This window comes from Seriola aureovittata, chromosome 2 (genome assembly GCF_021018895.1).
Source record: "Seriola aureovittata isolate HTS-2021-v1 ecotype China chromosome 2, ASM2101889v1, whole genome shotgun sequence".
Classification (NCBI taxonomy): domain Eukaryota; kingdom Metazoa; phylum Chordata; class Actinopteri; order Carangiformes; family Carangidae; genus Seriola; species Seriola aureovittata.
In genome coordinates, this window is record NC_079365.1 from 23,378,994 (window position 1) to 23,406,573 (window position 27,580).

The following is a 27,580-nucleotide window of genomic DNA, read 5'->3' on the forward strand; positions in this document are numbered from 1 at the left end:
ACACACACACACACACACACGCACACACACCTCAAACAAAGCACAAAAGATAAACAGTGCCCTGAGCTGGTCTGTGAGTATCATGTTCGTAGGCTGGATTTTCTATCTCCAGCCATCTCTCCCTGGAGTGTATTTATTAAAGATTATATCAATTCTTCTGACCACAAGCATTTAATGAGGCAGCAGGGAGTCTGAGTGAATTCTATTATCCATCTGATCTACAAGAGGAAAAAAAAACAACAGCTGTAATGCGCCTATTTCGCACGCACACATGCATCCAAGATGCACACACGCATGTTTCACCAGAGAATTACATTACTTAAGTATGAAGGGATGTATGAGGGGACCTACAGTGCCGCTCATCAAACTATTTTATTGTGTTATTTTCTTTCAATAGCCAATTGGAAGGACACATTTTAATATTTCCTCCTGACAGCAAACAAAAAAAAAAAAACATATTTAAATAGCAATTTCATTAATTGTCCCATGGCTGTGACATTTTTTTCAAGGACTTACAAGTGGCTCAGAATCAAACATGTGCCACTCAGGCAGTGGTAAACTCTCTGATCATGTGACCCGAGTCAGGCTTGCTTGTCAAATGGATAATAAGCTCATGAAAATTCAATGGCATGCCACAGAAGACAAACCACCAAAACCAGATTTCACATGCTATCAAGACTCAAAAGATGCACCCTGAAGGACTGAAATCACAAACAAGCACACAGAAAAACACACCCATAACCTTTTCCCTGCACCGTCACACCTGTGCCTGAAAAGGCTGGTATTGTTGGGAGGAGATCCATTTGAAGACTTTAATAGCTGCTACTTAGAGGTAGAATACATTAAATAGTCCAATCATGGATGCAGAGTGAGGTGGTGGCCCGAGCAATTTTATACAGAGTGAATAGATCGACTAATTAGCCTTTAAATATGTCATTGATTCATCTAAAACAAGGGATCCCTGAGCTATTCATCCGCCTGCTCTGCGTCTTCTCCCCCTCTATGACTACATCCTTAACCCTGATAAAGGAGGGGCTTGGCTGGCTGCTCTCCCTTCCATTTGTCCTAATCAATGGAGGCTGTTCAGTCCAGACCCAGGGGGTCAGTGAAATTAAGTACCCCGCTCACACAGAGAGGGATCGGGCCAATGCTGGGCAGGAGGGGGAGATAGGCAAGCCCTCCGTTACCTTGGCAACTTCTCTGCTGCTGAGTTAACCCCAGTATATTCCTCAAGTCTAACTCTTCTCTCCTTGTTAAGATGGTTTGCGCCTCTGAGAACAGTGATGCGGAACTGTGGGTAATTCCTTAAAAATACTTTGAAATATAAAAAAGAACTTGGCACGAATGTATGTTTTTAACTTCCAACCCCTTTGTGATTAGACAAATATATTTGTATGTTCATGGTCAATAGATTGACACAAATAAGCATTACCAGACACAGCATAAAAACCAATGCCACAGTCATTCCTCACCGTGGACACTTCCAAGTTTTGATTTTGATATACACAACACTGAGGTGAGTGATAAATTATTCTCTACTGCTGCAGATTCTTCATCACCCTGGGAAAGTTTCAAACGCTGTATTCACAAATAAATGTTCTTTATTCACTTTCTAACTTGTGCTGTATTGCACAGAATAACACAACCACGGAGGCAGGAGGAGGGTGGGTAGGGCTGCTATTAACAATAAAAACAATAAAAAGATGTTTCCTCTTTTTCCAACACAATATCTACCAAAGGAAAAACATCATGCAATCATTAATTTGACATGGCTTTTGGTTATGTAATATGTATTTACTTACTAAATTTAAGATCTGTCAGAAATTAAGAATTCATATTAGTCTATTTTATGGTTTTCTGTCTGGTTCTAGTTTGTCCAAGGTCTGCTCTCTGCTACGAATGTTCCCTCACTCTGCCAGGCGTTGGCAACCTGAACCTCACCAACTGGGATTTGAAGGAGGGAGGAAGCAACAGTTTCTTTTCCTGTTCACTTTGGATTTAGTTTTTCCTGCAAGGCCTATACACAAAGATTATATAGCATATGTAAATAGATTATAGCATCAATGAATAACTCCATGTAGCAGACTGACTTAACAGCTTTAATTGTTTGTTTTGCCACATTCTTACTAATGGCTTTCATTAACTGGGCTGTGAGGAAGTTGCTCTTCATCTGTTGATGGCTCACATCCTTACAGATGGGGTTTTAGAGCCACACCTAACAGAGAGATTGAGGCCCGTATGTCAATCATCCTCAGTCAGACAGGACTGGTCGTATGACTTAAAATTCAAGAGTCATATATGTCACATACGCATATAAACTAAATGCAACCAACCTACCCTGAAGGCACAGCTTTCCCCTTGGCACGTCTCAGCACATTCCAGTGCTGCATATCTGACATAGTCATACAGGCCGGCACATATCATCTTTGACGTTAATGCTGAGGTGCTGAAAAGGTCATTGTAAAAATATAATAGTTGAGTAGAGCCTTCTACCTTCTGGGGGACAGCTACTGTACTTACTCATAAGATGACAGCCATGTGAGTCATCAAAACTATATCTGTTTGTGCCCTGTGCAGACCAGCCATTTACAATCGAGGAAGGCAGATGACAACTATTCAAAACACATATATATTTATCTATACCGTAAACACACACAGATCGGGGTCAAAATCCAGTATTTTGGCCATGATGGTCGCAAAATGTTAGTGAAGGTGTTAGAGAAGTTTGAAATGATTGAGGGCCTGCAAAAAGGGAGACGGGGCAGATTAGTCTTGGGTTCCTGGAGGCAGCAGGATTATCTCAGTGAAGCTAGTGGGGGTCATGTCAGTTGCACTCAGACTAAAATCCCCTTCCATAGCAGACCTGGAAGAAATGCCATGTGCAAAAATTCCTTACACATGTTTTAACCTGGCTGGAATATCAGATTGGTTTGGTTTTCAAAAAAGCGCCAGAAAGGACTAAAGTAAATTTGTGTAACATGTGTGTGTTAATGTTTCAGGTTTCCTAAACTCTAAACTCCTGTTCCAAATACTTTAAAACAAATGGGGGAAAATTATGTGCAAAAACTATTTCAGCGGGTCTGGCGTAGACAGTGAGAGAAGAGGTGGGGCTCAGACACAGTTAGTCTTGCTTTGTTGCATGGAAGTTTGATGAGGAAATGGGAAGGGCTTCCATCCAAGACCTGCGATTTTCGGATCTCTGTCAAGGCCCTAAACCAGAGACATAAGCAACTGATTAAAGAAAAAGGAAAGTCCTACTTGCAGTCTTGGGTGGTGTTTTTATGGGCTCTTTCTTTTCCTTGGACTGAATTAACAGCCTTTAAGTGTACCAGACTTTCAATGTCCAGTCAAACTGGCCTGATAATCTGCTTCATCCCTCACTCACATTCTGTGTCAGAAGAACATGAACATCTTGTCCACATTACTACTGATATAGTATAGACAGATATGTTTTTTAACATCTACTCCTTGGCTACTATGTTTGTTTTTTTTCTGGATAGAGGATCTCTTAAGAATGTGTTCCACAGGGCACCACCAGAGGCCCCCTACGAGGTCAAATACCTCCTTATCAGCACAGTAACAGGTTCTGGCTCGACAAGCTCAATTAGCCAGTGCTTAGTGCAGTGTATGAGGAGACCACGCTCTCAGCACGAGGCCCATATCAACAGAACCAGGGAGATGACAGACAAGCAGGGCCCACAAAAGCCTGATTGTGGAGGTGCACTGGAAGGTCGGTGAATGGGTATAGAGGGAGGAAGGACTTGTGCTCTCAGGGGTTTTTGTGATGTGGCTGATAAGAATCTTCCATCTGAATGACAATGCCACTGGAGAAAGTCTTCGGTTTAAATTACTTCCATTGAGTTCAAAATCCTTAAATGAGCATAACAGAAGATAAATGAGTTTTAAAAGGAAGATTGTTCTATTGAAATTGAGACTACAGTGTATCTAATGCATTGTTTCCTTTTGCATACTTTAGCATTAACTGACAAGGCTAGACAGCTTGCAGCACGCTTTAGACAGGGCAGCTGTGTTATTTGGAAGGGCAAAAAGATAAATAGTGAGGTGTTTAGGCATGTCACCCAACTGTTTTGATCAAACAATGATAGTATTTCTGGATCTCAGCTGCCTTGAATAGCATAACACTGATCCTGTTGATGCCCATCCCTGTTGCAACACTATACCGACAGATAACGAAGCACGTCAGAGCCACGATTTCAATCATAGCCAGTCATTCAGTAAATGGAAGCCTGCCCGCTGGCATGGTGTACACACAGATGGAATTTAAGCCATCTTTTGCCAGGCTTTCATTGGCCCTTTTCCCCACATTGCCACACTTTAAACACTGTGAATGATCCATACTTAATCATGCTGCTTGCGGGCCCAGCAGATTCTCATAATCTCACAACTTTGCACTGTGTCATGATAAAACTGCCCCTGACAGCCTTGAGAGCAACGCTGTGATGGAATAAAATAAATGCTCTAATATGCACTCGCACAGGGTTCCTGCACAAGAGATAGACGTGTACTCATGTTTCCAAGAGGCCACCATGAATACATAATGATGCCTCGGCCTTTGCGACAGAACCAAGATACGTCGTGTCTACCTCTGCTCAAAACATGTGGCTGTGTCTCCTTCCTCCTGCTGCCTCAAGACAAAGAGCGCACAGAAAAAAAAAAAAAAAAAACTTAACTACAAGCAATCTGTTGAAATAGGTCATTATGGTGGAGGCATGCTGTGAATGCACCATGTCCCCAAATCAATACGTGAATTGCTATATTTAGTAAGAAGGTCGCAAGGAGGAGTTATCAAGGCTCTGCAAGGAATGAGTGACATCAGTGTATCAGCGCTGTGCTTGAGTCGAGCCTGCTTATTTTAGATGCAGATGGCTCCAAAATGTCTTCTCTAGTGAGAGGTTTTTCTCTGTGGAGAATAGAGATATCCCTCGTGGTGACTGGAAATGTCACATGCTGCTCAGTGTCAATGTCATGACGTTAACCTTCAAGGCGCCACGTTGAGATAATGTAATAAAGTACCGGTTTTTGTGCAGTGTTGATCTAACTGATTCAGTGGTATGTTTAAAAGTATTGACACATTGGAGAATAAGAAGCCTTATCTTTCCAAAAAATCTATTAAAAATAGCTCTGGGAGACATATTGTACTTCAACACTGACGAATGAAATCCATAATGTGAAGTAACACATGCCATTGACAGCTCAAAACTGTGCCAATTCATATCTTACTGGAAGGGGAGAGGACTCCACTCCCTTGCCAAGTGCATAACATCATGTAGTGTGGTTAAGAGACATAGTGTGGGTCTACACTGTATCACGATCTTTTTCCTCTAAGATGCTTTCTATTCTTTCCATCTCACCAGCTCTCTGTCTCGTTTTAACTCTGTCCCCCTGTGCGCTGACAAGGTCTTGTCTTTTTGTTTCAGCCAAAATCCTCAGCATCGTCATGACTTTGCACGGCAGACAAAAAGCTAAGACAAGGGGGAGAGCAGAATCAAAACAACCTCATTAATAACTGTGACTAATGTATTCCAGACGGCTCTTTAAGCCTGTTACTTCACAGAGAAGCGATGCCTGTATTGCGAGGGGAGGCAGCGGTGGCCCTGGTGTGTGTCGAGACGGTGCCATACTGAGTCATTTGGCGAGATGGAATGAAAACAACCCGCACATGAAAATGCACTGATCTCGCCCCCACCTAAACCGCCCGAATAACTCTGTAGAGACCACACAGCCTTGAGATGGCCACAATAAACCAGAACACTGGTCCCAGCACGAAGTGAGCATTTCCCAGGCATCAATACACTCCGAGGCCAATCACGGCTTTGTAGTAAACACTGGCGGGTGGTTAATGTCCGGTCCAGAGGAGTTGGGTACGTGATTTTTCTGTTTAGCCTGTTGACTGTGTCTCGCTGTTTTAGTGCCCGTCTTTCTCCACTCAGCTTCTCTTTGACTAATAAACATTTAATGCACAGAGCTTTGTAGTGCAGTGAGTCCATGTTTTCAGTAAATAGGAAATCAAAGCCTGACCTAAAGTACCTCATATTTCTTTCTTCTCTCATGTCAATACTAAAAACCCAATAGTGGTAATGGATCCTCAACAAGCTATGTAATCAGTTTTGCCTTGTAGGGAACTATAGTTTGAGATACTGAAACTTGAATAAAGAACTGTGATCAATGGGCAAAGCAATTTACCAATAATGGCGATATTGATTTATTCCTTAGGTAAAGTTAAGTGCATCAGCTAAGTGCTCTCTTGGAAATAATTCTATTTTTTTGCTCAAGGCCAATTAAATGCTCATTTCACTACACACAGTAAATGTTACGGCGTCTAGAATTACCAGAAACTTGAGGCGTATTGAATTACACGGAACTGAAAGGCTATACTTCAGCCTAATAAAAAGAAATTAAACAGTAATTACTGTCTAATTTTCAAACATGATGGGGACATAAAAACATTCTGATATCCCAGCACTGTGCTTTAACTCATGCTGTGAGGTGCACAGGAAGCGATTGTTATTTTTCCACACAAGGCATAACAGACCAGCCTTCTCATTAGCTTGTTGTTTACAGTCTCACCTCCTCCTTCTCGATATAAATTCAGTATAAACAGAGAATCCCTAAAGGCTTTACAGTATAAACTGTGGGAAAATAGCACTAATCACAACGCAAAGACCTCGAGGTAGAGGAAGAACAGGGAGGAGAGGGGGGAACGATGTGATAATATTCTCACCCACAAACCACTAGTATATGCTATAATGTACTAGTAGGACTATTCTGACTAGATAGGGATTAGCCTGGTACATTGTGCTATGCCTTTCATCTTCCAAAGCGTGGCTTAAAAAAAAAAAAAAAAAAAAACGGTATCCTTTCGATGAACCCAGTTCTTTACAAGACTTATGAGAATGAGAGAAAGCGTGTCGAACCGCACCTTTCAGCCGAAAGCTTGGGAATTCCACCGGAGAGTGGAACAGCTCATTATATTGAGTAATTTATTTGCTTAGGAGCTGCCCAGGGGAATGCAAAAAAGTTTTAACATCCAGAAAATTTTGTAAGTAGTCCATTTACAAAGCCGAGCTGTCCCCCGCAGCAACGGAACCCCATCCCCCTCAACAAGGCTTCAGCAATTAAACCAGGCCACTGGAGCCAAGATTGTTTTCCTGCCCAGCATCAAGTACGCTCATCCTACACAATTACAGTCTTAATTGAGTACTGTGATAAACAAGCAAAAATAGGCAGAGAGAATATTAAATACCACTAATTAAATGACTGTGTGACAGGAAACTGAAAAAAAATGCATCTTGGAAAAATGTGTACTCCATATGGAATATGTCTGCACATATCCACGGTACCAACAGGATGAATCCTAATGACTTTGGTGATCCACTGACTTTGCCCCAGCCACCAGCTGGTCAAAGTTTTACTTACTCTTTGAAATATCTCAACATCTACTAGATATATTAAAACAAAATTTGGTACAGAAACGGATGGTTCCCAAATGATGAATACTACTGACTTTGATGATCCTCTCACTTTTGCTTTAGTGCCATCATGACTTTGGCATTTGGTTTTGAGTGAAATGTTTCAAAAAGTATTGGATGGATTGCCATGAAAATTGGTAAGAAATCACTTATTCCCTGATTATCCCCTCACTAACACCAGGAAAGTGGGGCACATCACACCAGTGCTTAAATCACTGCACTGGCTTCCTGCGTGTCAATGCATACATTTCAAATCCCTGTTCCTTGTCTATAAACCACTAAATGACCTCAGGCCTAAGTACATCTCTGATTTACTTAGGCCTGACAACACATCCCGACCCTGGAACAAGTTTACCCAGTGTTCCCAGAATCGAAACCAAGCTAGATGAAGCAGCTTTTGGTTTCTCTGCTCCCCACCTGTGGAACGAGCTTCCTGAATACCTGAGGTCTGCTAAAGCTGTGAGCTCATCTAAATCAGGGCTTAAAAAATTATTGTTTGCTGCTGCTCACCAAAGAATTACATCTGTAACTTCTTTTTCATATGTTTTTCTTTTTTGTTTTTACTTTTGTTTGTTATTATTTTCGGCTAAATATAATTTTAATATGTTCTTAATGTCTTCTTAATGTATTATCTTAAATGTTTTTAATTATTCAAATTGCCTTGTTTTTATTATCTTTTAAATGCAATTTTAATGTCATCTTAATGTCTTATTTCTAATGTATTTCCATGCCTCTGTAAAGCACTTTGAATTGCCTTAAGTCTGAATGGTGCTATATAAATAAACTTGCCTTGCCTTGTTAAATAGTGGAGAATTCCTTGGCCTTTTTTTGACCTGACAAAGATCTAACCGAGATCTAAATTTAGAACCTTTAAAGTGACAATAGACAACACTTTTGTTTTAACTTACCATTATGAAGTAAATGTTGATTGCACAATGTAATTGCCAAAGCTATAGAATAATGACACCATCAGACTGGTAGACTGGTTCCCTGTTAGCTTCGCTTTCACTATGCAATTCTTTCTACCACTGGGCACCAAATTTCAGAAAACTGAAGGCTTGGTTTTCGGCACAAAGGAAGTGTACCTACCACTGCGTAACCAAAAAATAAAGACGATAGTGCTTTTGCTTTCCCTGGTAGCTAATGGTAGCTATTCCCCAGGTAGTGGAAATGGTGGTTTGTGGAACAACTGAAGTAACTGTGTAAACTCTACCTGGCAGAAGAAGAAGGGACCTGCTCTCGGAGGAAGCAAAGAAGGCGAAAAGGGAGAGTGACAGAAAACCGAGGTAAAGCAAGAGTGAACCCCAGACAGGAATTGACTGGATGGAGACAGCCACGGTCAGACTGGGAAGAAGATCAGCCCTGGATTCAGCCACTGGGACTGAGTTTATGGATTTTTTTTTTTTTTTTTTTACTGTTCACCAGCACACCGAGCCGGCGGCCCACTGGACTTTCTCCTTGTTTCCATTTTGCAAGTCTGACTACGGGGAGAGCTCCAGAACTTCAGAGGGTTCAAAACAGACATTCAGTTGGCCTTATTTCTATCAAAACCTGCCTAATTATTTATACAGCCAGGTACTTTATCCAGGCTGATAGTGGTAGCCACGTTGCTAACACTCACCGCTATCAGCCAGAAACAAAGCGAGTCATTGTCGTTTGATAATCTAAAGGAAAAACACGTTTCCTGGTGGTGACCTTTCTAAAAATGAGCAGTGGTGAAACGTACTATATTCTTCTTTGCGACAGCGGCGACAACATTAACACCACTTGGAAATGCTAGAGGGGAAAGTTGTCCATTGCCACCTGAAATTATTGTTGTTAACTCTTATCAGTACCTCTTGGATCTCGACATTTGATATAGTGAATGACATAAGATGTACTGAACAAAATGTTATTCACCTGGATTCACTCAGCAGTCGGGGGAACACACAGGTAGTAGCCTGGCAAAGAAAACACAGTAGAATCCTGCAGTGGTGGCCCTTGACAGGGGAGAGCTCAATTTAACATTGACGGGGCTTTAGAGGCATGTGTTCAATTTCAAACTCAAACACCGCTCAGAAACCTCCTGGAAATGATGATGGCAGAAACCTTTGCCAACGTTTGAGTTGACATTTAATTTCAACATTTTGGAATTAAATCCTAATGTAAAAGAAATCTCAGTATAAACTTGATTTGGTTGTTGATTTTGCTCAAACACCACAGAGCCCGCCCCCCCCCAGCAGCTAGATAAAGCTTGTGTGGACCTAATCACCTCATAGGATTCACTGAGTTGAACAGAGATGTTGTCCTTGAATGCAAGGATACTTTCTGTTTTGTCTCAGGCGCTGGAAATGTCTGTTAACTGCTTTTTTGTTTTCCTTTGAGAACAGCAGGGTGTACTTTCCTAATCTAAATCACTCGGATTGCCAAGTAATTAAATGCACAGGAATTTATCTTAATGACACTGCAAGAGAGATATATCGACAATTCAAGAGATTTACAGTGCATCCTGACTCATGGTACAAAGCAAAGTGGACCTCGCAGTCTCTCAATAGAGACTTTGAATTTACATATCTTAAGTGTGTATCCACTCCATATTTTAAGCACTGCATGTCATTGTTTCTATATATAGACGGAAGGAGAATTTCAAGAGCTGAAGAAAGAAGCTTTTATTTGTATGTTGATGACCATACTTTTCTGAAATCATATGTTTTTCCAAAGCTGCTGTATCAGAAAATCTTCTCAGTGTAGACAACCAAGTAATCCCTCCACTGAAGTCAAAAACATGAGAATTACAAAATACTGCAGTAAGGAAGTTTATAGCATTAATATTTTCTCCCTGTGAAGTCTTCCTTTTAGGCTGCTGAAACGAGATGATCTCTTGTGGTTATTAGTGCAGGATGTTGAAGTGTAGTGAGGCATACAACACTGATAAGAGCAGCAGAAGATAAAGAAACTCCAGCTCTTCATGTGTCCTTGTTAATACCCCCCCCCCCCCCCCCCCCCGTCCTTATCCTTTCCATTCTGGGCAATCTCTACCCTCCCATCTCTCGGCCTCACCCGTGCAGATGTTTAATCTTTAATCACCTGGAGTTTAGTCTTTGTTGGTGGGTGAGGTTACTTTTTTTAGAATCCATTACAGTTCTGAAGCGTCTTTTCCATAATGGAATGAAATGTCTCTTACTGTACTGGTAATAAGTGAAAGTCAAAAGTGAGAGCCATTAATGACTGCAGTCATATAGTTACATAAGTTGCTGTCGCCAAGGTTCTTCTCCAAGGAACCAACTGTCAAATAATTCAAATGAACTGAAAAGCAAAACAATGAATAACCGCTGAATTATGTAACTAACAGATGTTTTTGTAACTCTACTCAACGTCAAGGGGCACGTATTCAAGTTGAGTACACGCCACGACAGTAAGCACCTTTGTGCGTGGCGTAACACTATCTGATGCTGCAACAGTGTGATGTTCTCTGAGATTGAATGACCATCCTGTGTGAAGCAGAATATAGACTCAGCCGTTTCAGTCTGTTACTGAGCGACCAAAGGGGTTAACTGTGTGTGAACAACTGTGCTCATCTCTCGGATACGACCCAACACGCGTGGCACATAGATAAGGAACAGATACGCTTTCTCTCCACTATCACTTTTTTATTTATTTTTTATTTTATTTTATTTTATTTTTTTAGAATAGCTCCGATGTAGGTCAGCGGCATACAACACAAGACGCCACGATTTTCTCTCAGTGTTGACCGAGTTCTAATACATCGTTGGAAAACAAGGTCACTGATACTCGAGAGGGATTCCTGTCTTTAACAGTGAGCCCGATTGTTTCTCCTGTTTTAGCCAGACAGATGCTTGATCCATCAGTCTCCCTTTAGCCGAGAAAGTGACTTGAATCCTCTAACAGGACACGAGTCGAGGATATCTGAGAGAGAAAGAGAGAGAGAGAGAGAGAGAGAGAGAGCGAGAGCACATGGGGATGTTTTGACAAAGCCCCGGCCTTGCCCCTGATGAGAAACGAGAGGCACATATGGAAGGATATCTATATAGTGCACAGCTCTCATTTCCTCAGTGTCAGGACGGTCTGTCCAAGGCGAATTTATCATGAACAAAACCATAAGGTCTCAGGGTTGTCACCCATAGCTCCACTCTCATGGAGAAACACCAGAAACCTGTCTGTGGTCAACAGGCTCTCTGGTATCTCCTGGCTCAGGGAGAGACAGGGATAGGTGTGATAAACAAGAACCAGACCTGCAGGAATCCTCTACCGTCAATGAGATGACCAATAACGTAAAAAACTAAAAGAGGTACTGGGATTATAAAAAGGTCATACTGTCTGAATTTGAGATTCAAAAGATGGTGCGGGATAATGAGCAGTGTGACAGAGGGGCATATGGAGCGGAGCTTGACATGTGCAAAAACATGTGGAAAAGGTTTACCGGCTTAACGGGCCATGATCTCTGAGTTCAGGGAGATTCGCAGGGATCGCAGGTCACGTTATCACATCCGCATATGATGAATGTGCTGTGGAAATAAGGATGATGAAGTGTGTGTGTGTGTGTGTGTGTGTGTCCCCGCGTGGACACATGACTTCCTACTGTAATTTGATTTGTGCACTCACTATGCTGTAATATATATTAGAAGGGCTGTATGTGTGTTTAATTTTGAGTTTTTCTCTCATTAGACTCTCTCCTTCCTCTCATTAGAGGCTCCCCAACAATTTTTTTCCCTCTCTCTCTCGCTCTCTCTCTCGCTTTCTCTCTCTCGCTCTCCGGCTGTGTGGATGTGTGCAGGGTGCAGAACAGACAGAAAAAAAAAAAAGGAAGAGTGGCAGACAGGAGTAAAAGCACCTGGCCATACTGAAATCCCATCGCAGTGGGGAAGAGGGAATAAAGGCTCCTGAAGGTTCCCTGGGGCCTGTGCGGACAGAATGACATGTCTTAAAACTCGCTCAGTTTGCCTCCCCGCTGTTACAACATCCTACGCTGTGCGCGGACCAAATAGGCCGCCTCTATCAAATATACATCACAGGCCCTTTATTGGGTCTAAATGAAACGATCAGTGATGGAAATTAAGTTGTTGTCTATGATGCCATTTAACAGGCAAATGCTGCAGTAATGAACATCTGTTGTGGCGCTAATTTGTATTCCTTGTGCTTAACTAAACAGCTCATAACAGCAGCCGAAGCAGCCATCGATCTGAGAGAATAAGCGTGGTTTTTACTTTAACATAATATTGTGTGAATGTCGTGTAGGAAGACTGTTGACATCCTGGTCTCTCTCTCTCTCTCTCTCTCTCTCTGTTACTGCAGCCCAATGCAAACCTTCCTTCATCTTTGTTTGCTCAATGCACAATGCAGCAAAAGCCTTGAGGGGGTGTGTTTGTTTTGTTTTGCTTTGTGTCTTGTTCCAGCGCAGAGGACAGTCATCCAGTCATCAGCGTGGCTGTTCCCCCACGTGCACTGTTAGTCAATTAGAGCTGCCATTAAAGACAGGGGCACCCAGGGAAATAAAGGCGGCGGCGTGGATTTGTCTGTGCTACGCTGATTTCCACCCTTAAACCCTCTCCAGACGAAGAGACTGCAATAATTGGGATTCTGACAGTGGGTTAGGGGGACTCATTTCCTGCTTTCGCCTCCTCCCCTCTGCTTTTCCATGCAATCATGTCTATCCAATCATGTCTGCCCAGCACCTACCTCTGCACTCGATCCCCCTAACTCTCTTTATCTACAACCACATTTAGCTGAAGAATTACTGAAGCCTTTCCTCCTTAATCTAATTGCTCTGGTGCAACTGGAGGAACCACGCTTCCAAGCAGCTACTACCTCACCGCTGATGCAGACCTCACGGAGACACCGACATTAAAAAGAGCTTCTAGTGTTCTTGCAGATTCTCCACACAGTGACCTCAAAATGCTTTTCATTCATGTGACTCACTGGCTTGCTGTGTCCTGCATGTTCAGTGGAATGCGCTATGTTCGTTATACAGTACATCTGAATCATGGGTGGAATCTATGTTTGCACGTACACCTGTGTAAAACAATATGTCAACGTCAACGAATATCAATGGAAAAATTGTGCACACAGACTGCAGCATTTATGTTCATGTGATATATTTGAATGACGCTCATTTCTTTCCATTCTAAGAATGTCTCTTTCTCAGGAAGCGCACTTGGTTTCACCATTAAAACAATTTTTCACAGCATCATTTCCACTACACAAGTGCAAGAGCATGCAGAATATGTAACAGTGGCACTTTTTTTTTTATCCACTGTCACGCTGCGTGATGTTATGTGTTGACTCTTCTCCCTGCTAAGCCTTGGCCACAGGGCAGCACGAACTACTGTATCCTGCTTATTTTTATGATGCTTTTGGGGTTTTTTTCCTCGCCAAAACACAGTCATTAACAAAAGCACAACGGAGTCGTGAATCAAGCTGTTGTTAACGCTGTGACAGATTGTCTCCATCTGAATCTTCACTGCACCGTGACATGAGCCACGCTCCCACAGTCGAGACCCTTGAACTCACAATGGCGTTGGGTTAGATGATCAGATTACAGTGAAAAAACACACATGGGCATTGTAGAGGGAGTTTGCAATTCCACCCATGAACATGGCTCTCCTTGTTCCCCACTGAAGAGAATGCTTGTTATTCGAAAGTGAACGGCAAGGGCAAACAGGACCTCATGTGTCTCTATGGTGCACCATCTCCTCGAGGCTCTGAAGGGAAATCAGATCTCTCTTTTCAGGGTCGTTTTCTGCTGAAAGGACCCTGGTGTGGTTCCTTCACTTCTTAGAGAAGAAACTTAATCTCACTTGTAAGACAATCACAGAGAAAAAGGCCTAAGCAATTTGAGCACCCCCCCCCCTTTCTACTGTCAATATTTTGACAGATTTCATGACAGCGTAATTATTTGCTCAGGATCCCAGCCAAGGATTTAATTGTTACATGTGTAATTACACGTTTAGTTGCAGAGATGTTGGAACAAAGTATTTGGTTGTGTTATTAATATTCCAGGACAAATAGTCCCTTTCATCTTGGCTGTTTTACACGGTCTCCGTAGCTCCATAATCCAGCTATGAAAGGGGATATCTTACAAACCCTCCGAGGGCACCTCTCTCAAATCAATTCATTACCCCAAAATATCGGCAGGCATAGGCGCATCTTTCTTGGATTAATTCATTATCCAACTTCTGGCGGTTGAAATGCGGCGGCTGACCACAGCTTCAAGCACCGATATCAGCTTTCACTGTTTAGGAAGATGACTGGAGAGCAACTGGTGGCAGCTTTCCATCAAAAAAGAAGGGGCTTCTGAACAACAGAGGGACCACAGAATAATATCCTTTTAAAACGTAATGGATTTATTCTCTTTCTTAGTAAAATATACACTGCCCTGTTGTTTGAGCTGAGGCTCATAACTATTGTATGGAGCCATAAAACTCTCAGATAATGCATCTTCCTCATGAAGCTTTAATATGCAGTGACTCCATCACATGATCAGACAGTGACAGAGATGAAAATCTGCGCACATGTATACTGTATGTGCGTCTGACAGGATCACATTAGTTTGTCTAGGAGCTCCGCAGTGCTCCGATCTATAACTTTCCCCACTGCAGCAGAGCTGACGAAGAAGAGAGTATGTGGTCGCTGAAGCTTCGCTTGCAGTGAACCTTGGGTAACAAAGCCAGTGTTGTAACTGCAGGTGAGCAGGAATAAACGGGAGTGTGGTCAGCAATGCTACATTTTTTGCCAGACACAAAGTCTCATGCCCAGTGCAGCCAAACGGATATGAAATGGATCAACTCGCTTTCCCCCTGTTGAGCGGACAGCATTTAATTGTATAATCCCGTTAAACACAAAAAAACACCATGACTGAGGACACCCCTGAGATGCTTCAATCCACCACATGCAGTGAATTACATGTAGGTCAAAAAACATGCAGATTTGTGTAATTATGCGTGGATGTGGAGTGGGAGTAGCTCGCTACAGCAGGGTAACAAACCTCACGTGCCTCTTATTGGTCTCCTTCCTTAAGGAGGAGCTGGTGCCTGTCCTCATTAGTAGTCACTGAACGGGCCTGGCAGTGTTTGTGAGGCAGCACCCATCCTGTTTCCCCCTTTCCAGAACACAGACACTGGGAGGGGGGTGGGGGGTGGTGGTGGTGGTGGGGGGGGGGGTGTTGTAATTATAGGCGCACATAAGAGAGGCAGCAACACACCGATCTGAAGCACAGGTGGGTGGTTATGTTGTGCTGGGCCCGGAGCAGCACGGCTCCACTCTGCAGGCTACACTGTGATGCTGTTTCAAGTGATCAAGATCTCTAAGCACGTTGACCAAATACCACCTGCCAGAGTGCGGATAGGGCATGGCACAGGTAAATGTTGGGTACATTGATGTTTTCAAAAGCCAGATCAATTTTCCAGTGAGGGGATTCCAATTGATAGGAAAATGCTGGCAATTTTGAAAAATATCCTCTTTGTCCTCATGGATGGAAGGAGGCAATCTACCAACAAAAGATGCTGTCATGTTTTTTTTTTTTTTGTTGTTTGTTTTTTTTTTTTTCTTTTTTTACTGTCTTTGAGCAATGTGCCTTAGCCTTCCAGCGCTGTTCTTTGCCCGCCTGTTTTGATGCTGATCGTGTTTTTGACTTCACCTGTGTGGTTATTTTTTGGAATTTGCCACAACCTGACTCTTTATATGTTGTTTTGCCTGCTTGAATTTTTGTATCCTGTTTTTTTTTTGTGTACAAATAAAGACTCTTTACTTTTATAGCTGACTTTTGAGTCTTGCTCTTGAGTCCCTGTTCTGAGAACCTTCACATTAGCACTGAAATTTTACAGATTCAAAATTGCAGTTGTTATTTTGTGTTATATTTTTGTGTCAAGCATGAGTTCTTTTAAATAAGCACAGAGAGGTGCTTCTCTATAGAGTGTCTTTACAAAAAAAAAAAAAATTTAAATAAATCCCTAGACACACTGTAATGGCAAATTCACACACCTAAAGTGCGTTTAATGCAATTCTTTAAATCCACATAAAGGGATTACTCTTTAATCTTTTTATAATAGACTTGGGGTTCAGTTGTAGATACTATACGGCACAGGGGAGGAAAAGTAATAAATAATTTGTTCTCTTACAGGCCGTTGTGATTTGCGACTGAGCGCCTGCGATGAGGTACTCGGATCTTTTTATGGCAGCTCAGAAGAACCAAACTAAACATGCTCTGTAGTCACAACTTCAAAGGGCAGCGGTGTATTTTTCAGATTAAACTCTCGCCAGAATTAACATGTGAATGATTCATATTTCTCAGTTTATTTCAGTTGGAAAAAAAAAAGAAAAGATAATTTCTATGGAAATATGGTGAAGGCTTCAGTTGAATAATCTATGGACAGAATTTATACCTTCCATCGTGTTTTCCATTACATGACCATTATTCACTATCAACTGAACGGGAAAGGCTCACAGTGGAAGGTGCACCACCAGATATAAACATTGTATGGATCGTATCCCTTTAGTGGTTGGATTACTCTGTGGTGATGACACAACAGGCTGCTTCATTAGGCTTAGCAGATATGATGAAAACATACCTCGACAGACAGTCCCGTTCTCCACGGCCTCGTTCCCAGCCTTGCACATACAGCGCCCGATGGGAACCATCCATTCTCCATCCCCGTTGCAGTACAGTTTAATGGGCACATCCACCTCCTCTGCGTTAGGGATACAAACACCTCTTGCAGCAACAAGAGAGGTGCTCTCCGCCCCCGAGAGTGTCTCCTGGAACAACGCCCCGTTAGTGATGATACGAGGACACTTCCGGTAGAAGACGCGGACAGCGATGAGCGACATGCAGCCGCCGTAGTCCTGGAAGGCCAGGTAGAAGCCATTCCGCGACACGGGGCCGAAGCTCCGAACCTCGGTATTGATCTTCATCACTCTGCCTCCTAGGTCCACCTGGGAGAAGCTCTCATCCGCTGCGATGGTGTCCACCTTGATCCAGGGGTTCTCCATCCATGCCGGGGAGCTCCTGGTGGCTGTGTCAGCGTCAGATTCGTAGTAATACAGGTTAAACGTCTCCTTGCAGGAGCCCGGTACGTTCGGGATGCTGCTGCAGTCCCTCACCGAGAACTTCATCTCCACGTGGATCCGTTGCGCGCCACGACGCCGGATGTACTTTGTCCGTACCCAGTTGTTCTGATTGTTGTCAAAAACATTGCAGACCTGGTACGTCCGGATGGTGTTCATGTTTTCATCATAACCACTCACCTCCTCCCACTGTTGGTCAAGAGCAGACAGAAACATCGAGTTAACTTTTTTTTTTTTTCCATTTCACCACTTTGAAAAACAGTTTGAATTAAACAAAGAAATTTGAGAGAGAAAAAAAACCTTTGGTTATTGAGGCATGCAGTTAAATTGATTTATTTAATTAAGTGCAATTCAGCTGTAAAGCAGTAAACGCTCTGCATGTTTCTGATTAATATGAACTGTCATAAATTCCATAACAAGAATGTTTTCATGTGCATTTTATGATAGTTTGATTACGGTCTGAGCTTAAGGCAATGTTTTGATTAAATTGATTACATGGTGCAAAGAAACATAATATCTCTAATGACTGTTAAATGGATGCATTAGACGAGTCTAAAGGAGCAAATGAGAGACAGCCTCTCCTGAATGTCCTCCCATTTGTTGAGATAACACTGGTTTATTAACAAGGTTACTCACAAATGACTTTCTCTGAACTTTACTCCAGTAAAAAAAATAGAAAATAAAGTTGTTTTATATAACAAAAATCAGTCCCTTAGTTACTAATTTTAGCAAGAAACAACACATCAGGTTTCACAATTTGTGGTTGATGACTTCCATGAGGTGTATTTTTTAATCTATGAGAAGAGCTGCTGAGTTTCCAGGACAGTATGAGCGGAATGTCATCAGTTACCTGAAGCTTTGTACATGGCTTATTCTGCCAGGTAAATCCAACGAAGGGAGGTGGGCATTATGAAGCTGTCACATAAGACCCTTTGTGGCTTATACCATCAATTTTCCTTTTTTTTTTTTTTTTTTTCAATCTTGTCAAAATGTGAAGCTGCAATTAAAAGGTTAAATGTTGTTCACTTGAGTATCTTTTTAAAAAAAAAAAAAAACAACCAAAAAAAACTCTCATTTAAGAGACATTCTTTTCATTTTGGGATGTTAAAAAATATAAACCCTGCTTTGTGGAGGCAGACAGCTTTGATGTTTACTCTCTCTTTTCCTGCCCTCTCATTGAAAAACCCGTTCACATGCTGTAATGCTTTAAAAGAAACTCGAGACCTGACATTAAGTCACTTGAACAAAGCAGAGAGGCTCTGGTTTATGTGATAGCGTGTCCTACTTTTTTTATTGTATCTTAATAGGACACATTCATAGCACATACTCTAATGGGTTATTGACATTGTAGTCAAAGCTCCGTTCACTACAGCTAAGAAGTGAGGAAACATGACATGAATTTTCCACAATCAAAGTCACACTAAACTGCCATAATCATATTACACAGGTAATCATATAAAGAATAATCAAGGGGCATATTTCACTCCAGGTTTTCTGGCTATGCTGCTCCACTTCAAAGTTCACATATTGCACACCAATTTGAGGACTCGCTCTTGACTGTACAGACTCCAGATGCAACCTCTACGGTTTCCTGCCCCTTGGCCATGGATCAAACCCGCTTTAAACACCATGCGCTCCAACCACTGAGCAGGTCGTGACCTTGACCTCGACATCTCAGCCAAAAGAAAAATCCCGCTCTCAACCCCCAAGAGCCACTTTGCATCAGCTGCACCCTCTGCTGCTTCTACGACTCTACCTCCCCTCCCCTTCACTCTTCACTTCACAGCTGATATAATTTCTCAAATTAGTGCCCGCTTAGTGAGGATTCTGACAGATTTTGACGGGTTGGGAGAAGAAAGTCACCCCTCTTGTTGTGAAACAGCATTCTATCAAACACCCTCTGACTAATTAGAGCAGCTTTAGTTCTTAATTCCCTTGTCCTAATTAATCACTGCTAGTGTGATGTTGGGCTTGACCCAAACCTAAACTATCACAAGAGCCAATCGAAACAGAAAAGACTGATGTGGAGCCAAAAATAACAATAATAATAATAATAATAATAATAATAATAACAGAGAGAAAAGAGGATGCAATTCAACAAAAAGCCAAATTAGGAGTTTGTTTATCTGAATCTTAGATGTCATTTCTTTTCCAAAAAGCCCTAATGAGAGAAACGGTTTCCATAAATAAAATCTGTTGATGTTTAATTGTAAATAAGTCTGTGCACACAAAACAATCAATGTTGTAAAATTTTTCTGCTAAGATTTCAGATTTAGTGACCTGATACGACTTTGGCTCAGCTCCTCTTCACTACTTAACAATTTATTTACTTTAACAGAAATACACTGTTTTTTTGTTGTTTTTTTTACATTTAATCAACAACGTATTTTGATGCGAACGCTGCCAATTTAGTTTTGTCAACCTAAAATTTGATCATACAGAATACCGAAGTACTACACATGTCTTTACACAGCAAAGTGATGCAGTGTGGTTGAGGTTTTCTGTTTAATAGCAGTGGCCCAGGTTCAAATCTGACCTGCGGCCCTGCTGCATGTCATCCCCTCTCTCTCTCTCTCTCTCTCTCTCTGCACCTATCACTATAAAGGCAATAAATGCCGTGAAATATAACTTTCAAATAAATAAATAAAGCAACTGTGGGTGCATGACTACACAAGCTACTGGCTCTTGGTGGTGTGGTTTAAGGATACGTCTGTCTTTACACCCGCGGTGGCAGACATCATCATCTCAGGTCATGAGCAGCCATTGACCTTCCCACTTGTTGAGGGGCAGTGGGGAGTTCTGTGGGCCAATTAAACAAGAGCGGACAGTCCGCTTCTACCGGTCACAGAGTGTCGGACAATCGCAGTTTAATAAAAATGAATGTGGAGACAGGTGGGGGTTGCTGCTAATGAGGGATGCAGACAGGGGAAACTGCAGGGGAAAGTGTTGGCAGTGATGTGGGGGAAGGGGTTGTGAGGCAGTGCTAAAAAAGACCCCAAACAAAATGTGTTTTGATGGAGGGCCCCTTTTTGTCCTGTCATGGCCTCTTTGGCCCGCTTTCATCACAGTCAGTGGAGGGAAGCAAATGGGGCATAATAAGAGCCTAACGATCAAGCGCGGAGTGTGAAATTAGAAGAAACGTCTTCATTTTCACAGCTTTTTTCCCCTGGCTCTTTATACTGAGACTGCTGTAAAATGGTGGTCATGTGTTTTAAATGCAGAAGGTGGAGGTAACGCTGGTGGTGGATGTCAAGATGGATTAGCTGGAGGGGATGAGCTGCCCTCAGATGATGGAAACAAAAACTCCAGCTTATTCTTATGAGATCCTGTTACGTTTGGCAAAATGTTGTTTTTCTGGTTCCCTGAGTGTGGAAGTCAACTGCCATAGGGGCTAAGTGCATTGACTGGTGCTTTAATAGAACATACAATAAATAGATGTTTAAGACCCGAATGATCAAAGACATTTTCCCTCATAACCAAAGGCATAACAAACATTATCAAGAGCTCATTTGCATTTGTGAAATATTTTCTCAACATTTATAAGACGCAGGACTATAAGACTTCAAGGTAAACAACAAGCAAAGGATTTTTCATGGTACACTGGATGTGATTCCTTCCTCTGAGAAACACCACTCACCAAAAAAAAAAAAAAAAAACCATACCCTTTACGATGAAAAAGCAACAGTGTGAAACAGAACGCACGGCTGGCTCCAAACAAAAGCGCGCTGTTTTATGTTTTAATTGCTCTCGTCTGGGTCCTGAATCTAATAACTCTGGGTCGAAACAGTGTTGGTAAATAACTTCCAGTGTTTGCTTTAACCTGCTGGGTGTTGCCTATCCATTATTCCACGCTGACTAAAGCAAACACTAGGAATCCTGCATGTGATATTTGATGCTTCAAGTATAGAAAGTCGTTTTTCAATGAGCCGTCAACAGACCTGCAGCGATTCTGTCGTATTAGCAAACATGAGTATTGAATGAATGATACTAAGAGGTCAGTGTTAAAATGTTAAAACAACAAATAAGTATCAAAGAAATGAGTATTAAAGAACAGCATGCTGTACAGCGCACATCTGCTGTTTGGATGAAGCACATTAGAGTTGCTGCCCCTTGTTCTATTTTCACACTATCTCTGCTTTGTTAATAAAACTACTTTCACACATCAGCCTCTGGGTTCACCCACCGGTAAAGCTATAGATCCTGTACTTCATATAATGCTAGAGCAGCTGTATTGAGAGACAAATGCCCGGCACAGAAAACCTGTCTGAAGTGAATCTACAGTAGACTGCGGAGGTTAGACTGTGGCAGGGCTGGTAGAGAGACTACTACGTGTCAGCTGCTCCTCTCCTCCTCCTCCTCCTCCTCCTCCTCCTCTGGAGTTATGAGGTGTTACAGTTCAGTGACATTCGCCGAGAACGAGGCTGAGAATCAATATCTCCTCTTGCCACTCGAGGAGAGAGAGAGAAAAGTTCAGCTGACCTGCAATCCATACGTCTCCGTGACAGTGGGTCTCTGCTTTATCTGTAGAGCCGAGCGGAACGCACTGTCAGGGCTGAATTATAGACTGGGAGTTACCCCTACAGCTGAGACCGTTCAACAAAGAGAGCTCTTTGCTTCTTCATTCACCGATCCAAACGATAACATTAGTCCAGGGTCTCGTATCTCTTAGGACTTCTTTGTAGCTGCTAATTAACACAAACTCCTCTGTAAGCACGCATTATGCAGGAGCTACTGTACACTATACAGCCCTTTTATATTTACATTTACCTGACATTTTAATCCAAATGAGTTGAGCGAGTACAGAGGGGTTCAGTGTGGTGCTCAAGGACAAATACATCAGGTGTATGTACCGAATATAATCACAGTTATAGCCTTAAAGGGATTAACAACAGCCACATTGACTCAAAAGATAAAACCAACCACTTCCAACTGTTAATCCTAAATGAAAAACAGAGGGAGGAACTTTGAAAATGGCCTCATGTTGAAGGATATCCACTCAGGGAAGCATCAGCCAACGGTCCGCACAGAGACTCATGGTTGTTGATGTGTCACCGGTTATATTGCTCTGTTATATTGCTATGCTCTTATGCATTCACGCTGAGAGCAACGCGATCATGTTGTCAGAATTCTCCATTTCCTGCACATCTGTGTGCAACAAGGAAAAAGCTCAGCCAGCGCACAGACAAGTCAACAAGTTTGTTGGCTGCAACAAGTTGACCGCAGCAACACTCCTCATGGACACCAGTTGTCAACAACCAGTCAGAATCGTGATGAATAGATGTGTCTGGCAAATGCAGGAGTGGAGGAGTTATTGATGGTCATTACAGTCATTCAAAGCTGTTTGAAGGGCTGTAAAACTGTTATTGGAAGACTGAAGGAAGAGTCAACCTCCAAAACAAAGGACTGCATCTATTACAGCACCCATCACTGAGGCCAACTATGATTTAAGATGTCATTTTATAGCTTTTATACGTGATTACCGCCTTTTCATTGAGCAAAAGAAGGCTACTTCATGATAGACTATGAAAGTGCAGCATTAAATACAACTTCCATACGTTACACATAAAGACAGAGGTGCACAAGAGCCTGTTCTACAACCTACAGCTGGTCAGAATAAAGCGGCACATCAGTCAAGTCGCGATGTGAACGCACTGTCAGCGCAAACTGAGATTTAACAGTTTCATTGTTTTGACATAACATGAGCTGTGTATTTTGTCACATCTTGTCATTACGGTGTTTGAATTAACCTGAACTAGCTTCACGATCCGCAGCCACGCTACACATGAGCGCTATATCACTGACAGAAGTAAATAAATTATTCACACAAAAGCACGGGAGAGAGAGAGAGAGAGAGATCCAGCGGAAAACTCCCGGGGCACAGTCGCCCCATTTGCAGTTGTGGGAAATCTGTCAGAGCAGGAGTGCCTTCCCTAGAGGGACAGAGGACAAATGACACCCACTCTCTGCATTCAATTACGACGAGAGAGGCCATGGGAGCCAAATCCTGCAGGAGACCGGGCTTCATACAGTGGAGAGGCTCACACACACACAGACTTAAGTAGAACTGTCTGCTGCAGTCAACTCCAATTACCACTGTCCACTACTAATGCACAACATGTGAAACTAGAAGAACAATTCCATCTTTTTTTTTACCCCAAATTCCACAAGGTTACATGTGGATTTTGTTTGCATATTTTTTTTTTTTTTTTTTTTTGCATAATTCCCTAAAACATAATTTCACAGACACTAATTGTGAATCACAGCAAATTAGCGGTCACTTTAAAATTCCTGTGAGCCCATACAATGAAATAAGTTCAGCAAATTACTTTTAAAGAAAAAGAAGGCTACGTGAAAAAAAGTATGCCATGTTGGTCTGCCACACATGCCCACAATTATATGTAAACAACCTCAATCTTATTCCAAAGGAATTCTAATACAATACGCAGCATCTTTCATGAATCATAAGGAACTGATTTGTTTCACAAACATCTTTGCAACATGCGCTGCATACTGCCTTCCTGCAAAACTCTGCTGCGGTGTGTCCCCAAGTGACACTAGATATATCCTGGTTCAGCACATTATGACACATCCATAATGATAACCTAACACACACACACAGACACACACACACACACACACACACACACACCACCTCATTATGTTCTCCGCCTATGCAGGAGACCTCAGCTTCCCTTCCACAGTAGCTCTGTGTGCTTCCTGCAGCCAGAAGTCTGTTTCTAAATGGCGGTTGTTGTCAGAGCTTCATTGTAGCAGGGAGCGGGGTCAGGATATCTGACCTGATGTTAGCATGAAAACATTGACCACTCAACCCTGCTCTGCTAGCACGGCTGTACATTATCTCCATGTCACATAGCGGATTCCGAAGATGGGTCAAGATCTCGAAGTTTACATAGACTAATGTTAGAAAAAGGCGCCGCACAAGATTCTGTGCAATTAAAGTTAGAATGAGAAGAAACGAGCATCGGTTGTAGTTTCATTTTCAGTGTTTCAGCCGGGAAATATATGAAAAGGCAAAATGTAAAGTTGTTGTTAAACTGTGTCAGATATTTTGATTAGTGTGTGCTCTGTGTGTATGTGCGCACAACATTTGATAGTCAGTTTGCGTCTGTGGGTGGAGTGAGTAGACGAGACGTGTGTTTTCTTGCCAGAATCTCACAACATTAGTCAAAAGTCAGTAAACTTCCTGAAGTGCTGCGGGACATTCTCTGGTTTGGTAAATATTGCACTAGTTCTGAATGTTTTCCGAATCACTGTGAGGAATAATGAAGATGTCTTGCTTGTCTGGCTCAGGGACAACATAGGTTTGGCTGTCACTTTACATAATTAAAAAGGAGGAACTGCCAAGCTATACACGGAGAGGGTTATAAAACTTGAACTGAAGTGTGATATTGTTCACTTTCAAAAACCTACTGGAGGAAGTAGATTTTACAGCTGCATTTGGGGGAATTTCTTACACTAATAATTTGAGAGGCATTATTCAAATATCCTGTAAAATTAAAGAGAGGAATAACACCAACTGCCATAACATTTTTGACTTAATATCACACTGTTACTTGTTTGCGTTTCCATTGTGTCGCAAAGTATCACATGTCAAGTTAGGATATATTTCATGAAGCCATACAGAGTAGTGAAAGCCAACTGCTGGTGCGGCGCTCTGCTGGATGTTACTGATCCACCAGCTAAGCCCATGAAGCCATGCATATATGTGTGTAAGACAATAGCTTCTGTAAAGCACCTCTTGCTGTTATACTGAGCGGGACAGCGAGCTCTGTTTCCACACCTGTTGCCCTGGGCCATAAGGGACAAGCTATCTTCATCGCTCTCACTCTTCACTTTCCAGCGGACTGTGCTCTTGACAAGCTCAGCCATACCATCATAAAACTTCAGTGCCCACGCTGATAAGGCCAACCTATACCTGACTAAACCCAGGGGCTTAGGGGCTTGTTCGCATTTCACTGCACTCCAAGAGAGGGATACATCATAACTGCATGAGGAGGTCTTTCAGAAAGGAGCATGGAATTTTTTGAAGTCCAAAGCAGAAAATAAGAGTGCACACTCAAAAGTCGTCATAGATAATCCCTTCAGGAAGACTGAATGTGGAGATATTTGATTTGGAAGAGAAAACTACCACAGAATCAGACAGTAAACCACATGTTACTGGAACAGAGATGATTCTTGAAGAGCTTAGCGGTCTTTATTTTGATATTTGGACCCTAATTTTACCTCATGTTGGCCAGCGCGGGCGTTTTTACAACACTAGCTAGTTTGCACCAGTGATTTTTTTTTTTCAACTTCAAAGTCTGAAGTTTCCACTTAGTATTAAACCGGATTATGAAACATGGGTTGAGTGAATGTTTTGCTGAATCAAACATTTTGCAAAGATGAAAGGAAGATGTGATGTAAACTGTCTTTGGAGTCGATATGTGTGTGCGTAAGCTCGGTCTGTGTAGATTGGATCCAGAGCTGGCGAGAGAGGAGGAAAACAGGCGTCTTTTTGCTTTGGTATTGATTGTCGGGAATTAGCAGGGAGGAGACCACGTGCCCTCAGGTTGGGAGGGATGAAGTTGTCCTAAATTATTGCTGAACAACTTTGAAGTTGTATCATGGAACTGTTAAAGGCCAGCTTTCTATGCTCCCATTTTTTTTCCCTTCATTTTTCAGTGCAACAAGACACAGCATGATAGAGTATAATTCAAACCATCTTTAATACAAACCACAGAAGCATAAATAATTGAATAAAATCGGCAGTGGTTTTTTGAAATGCACCAGCAAATAAGTCTACAACATTTTTTCTCTCTTTTGGACCCGGGGTAAGAAGTCTAAATCTTATGGTGGGGAAAGAAGTGAAGGAGACTGAGCCTCTGGTTTTGGCTGGCTTTAAGTGGGCCTGGCTTGCATGTGGTTAGCAGCAACCAATGCCCTGGCAAACAATGTGGAAATACTGTGCATCAAACACCAACAGGGCCCGTATAACACATTGCTTCTAGCCTGGCCCATGAGCACACATATTTAGCTAGTATGTATGTATGATTGTTCATTCATATAGTGCTTGTCATGAATCAGAAAGTTCAGATCAGGCTTAAATGTACAAAACCTGGATCATGTATTGAAGAATAACTGAAAGGAAAGGAGTTAAAATGTTTGAGTGTGTTGTAGAACTACGGTAATATTCAAAAAGAAAATGCAGCAGTATCTGCTCCTCAAATTCAAAGTTTTCCTCTTCAAACATCTACAAAGGAGGAGTTTATAGGGGAAATATCATAATATAATAATACAGAACAATAATAACATTGTTACATTCAAATTCTTTCTATTTAACTGTGCAGTTTTTTTTCCCCAGGTTTTTGGGGAAATGATTTAGCTCACTCTGGGGGGCAGGCGGGCTCATTCATTGATCTCTGACCTTAGAGTGAGAAACTGAAACACTGGCCAACAGTAGAACCAACAGAAATAAAGTTATTAAGGGCGGCTGAGCAAATTTACACATTAGCTGCTCTTTTAACAAAGAAGAGGGCGGCCGAACACCTCTCCTTTGTCACAACGAAAATGCCCTCAAATGACTTGCAATTATATTATTACTTAAATAATAACTTAATTAAAGCTTTTATTATCAGAAGCAGAGCTGAAATTGGAGCATGTCACTTACGCTGTTGTCGCTCGACCCTGACACGGGGTAAACGGTCCAGCCCAGCTCCGCCGTGGCTGTGGTGGAGTCCATGAGTGTCTCTGTGGAGAGAATTAAAGACAGACGGCGGTCAGATCATCTCCTCACTTCATGCTGGAACACACTCGTGTGTTAGAAATGTTTTGAGAGGCAGAATAAATAAGTTTACTCTAAAAAAAAAAAAAAAAAAAAAAAAACAAAGTCAGAAAATCGTGAAACCAACATTAAACAAGCGAAAAGCCAAAAAATAAATAATGCATTTTTTCTTAACAAATGTTTTGAGAAGCAGAATATGAGCAGAGGGGCACACATATTTCTGAATATTGTAAAAGAGCTTGTTTAAAGA

At 42.0% G+C, this 27,580-nt stretch overlaps 1 protein-coding gene across 4 annotated transcripts in view; it reads right to left on the reverse strand.

Moving 5' to 3' along the window:
- ephb2b (eph receptor B2b) overlaps nucleotides 1-27,580 on the reverse strand; it is a 120,166-nt gene that overhangs the window by 48,163 nt on the left and 44,423 nt on the right. For all 4 annotated transcript variants that reach the window (XM_056389121.1, XM_056389105.1, XM_056389129.1 and 1 more), the window contains exons 2-3: nucleotides 27,217-27,296; nucleotides 17,054-17,738 (exon numbers count right to left, since the gene is read on the reverse strand). In XM_056389121.1, coding sequence (XP_056245096.1) covers nucleotides 17,054-17,738; nucleotides 27,217-27,296 — 765 coding nt within the window. The remainder of the gene's footprint in view (nucleotides 1-17,053; nucleotides 17,739-27,216; nucleotides 27,297-27,580) is intronic.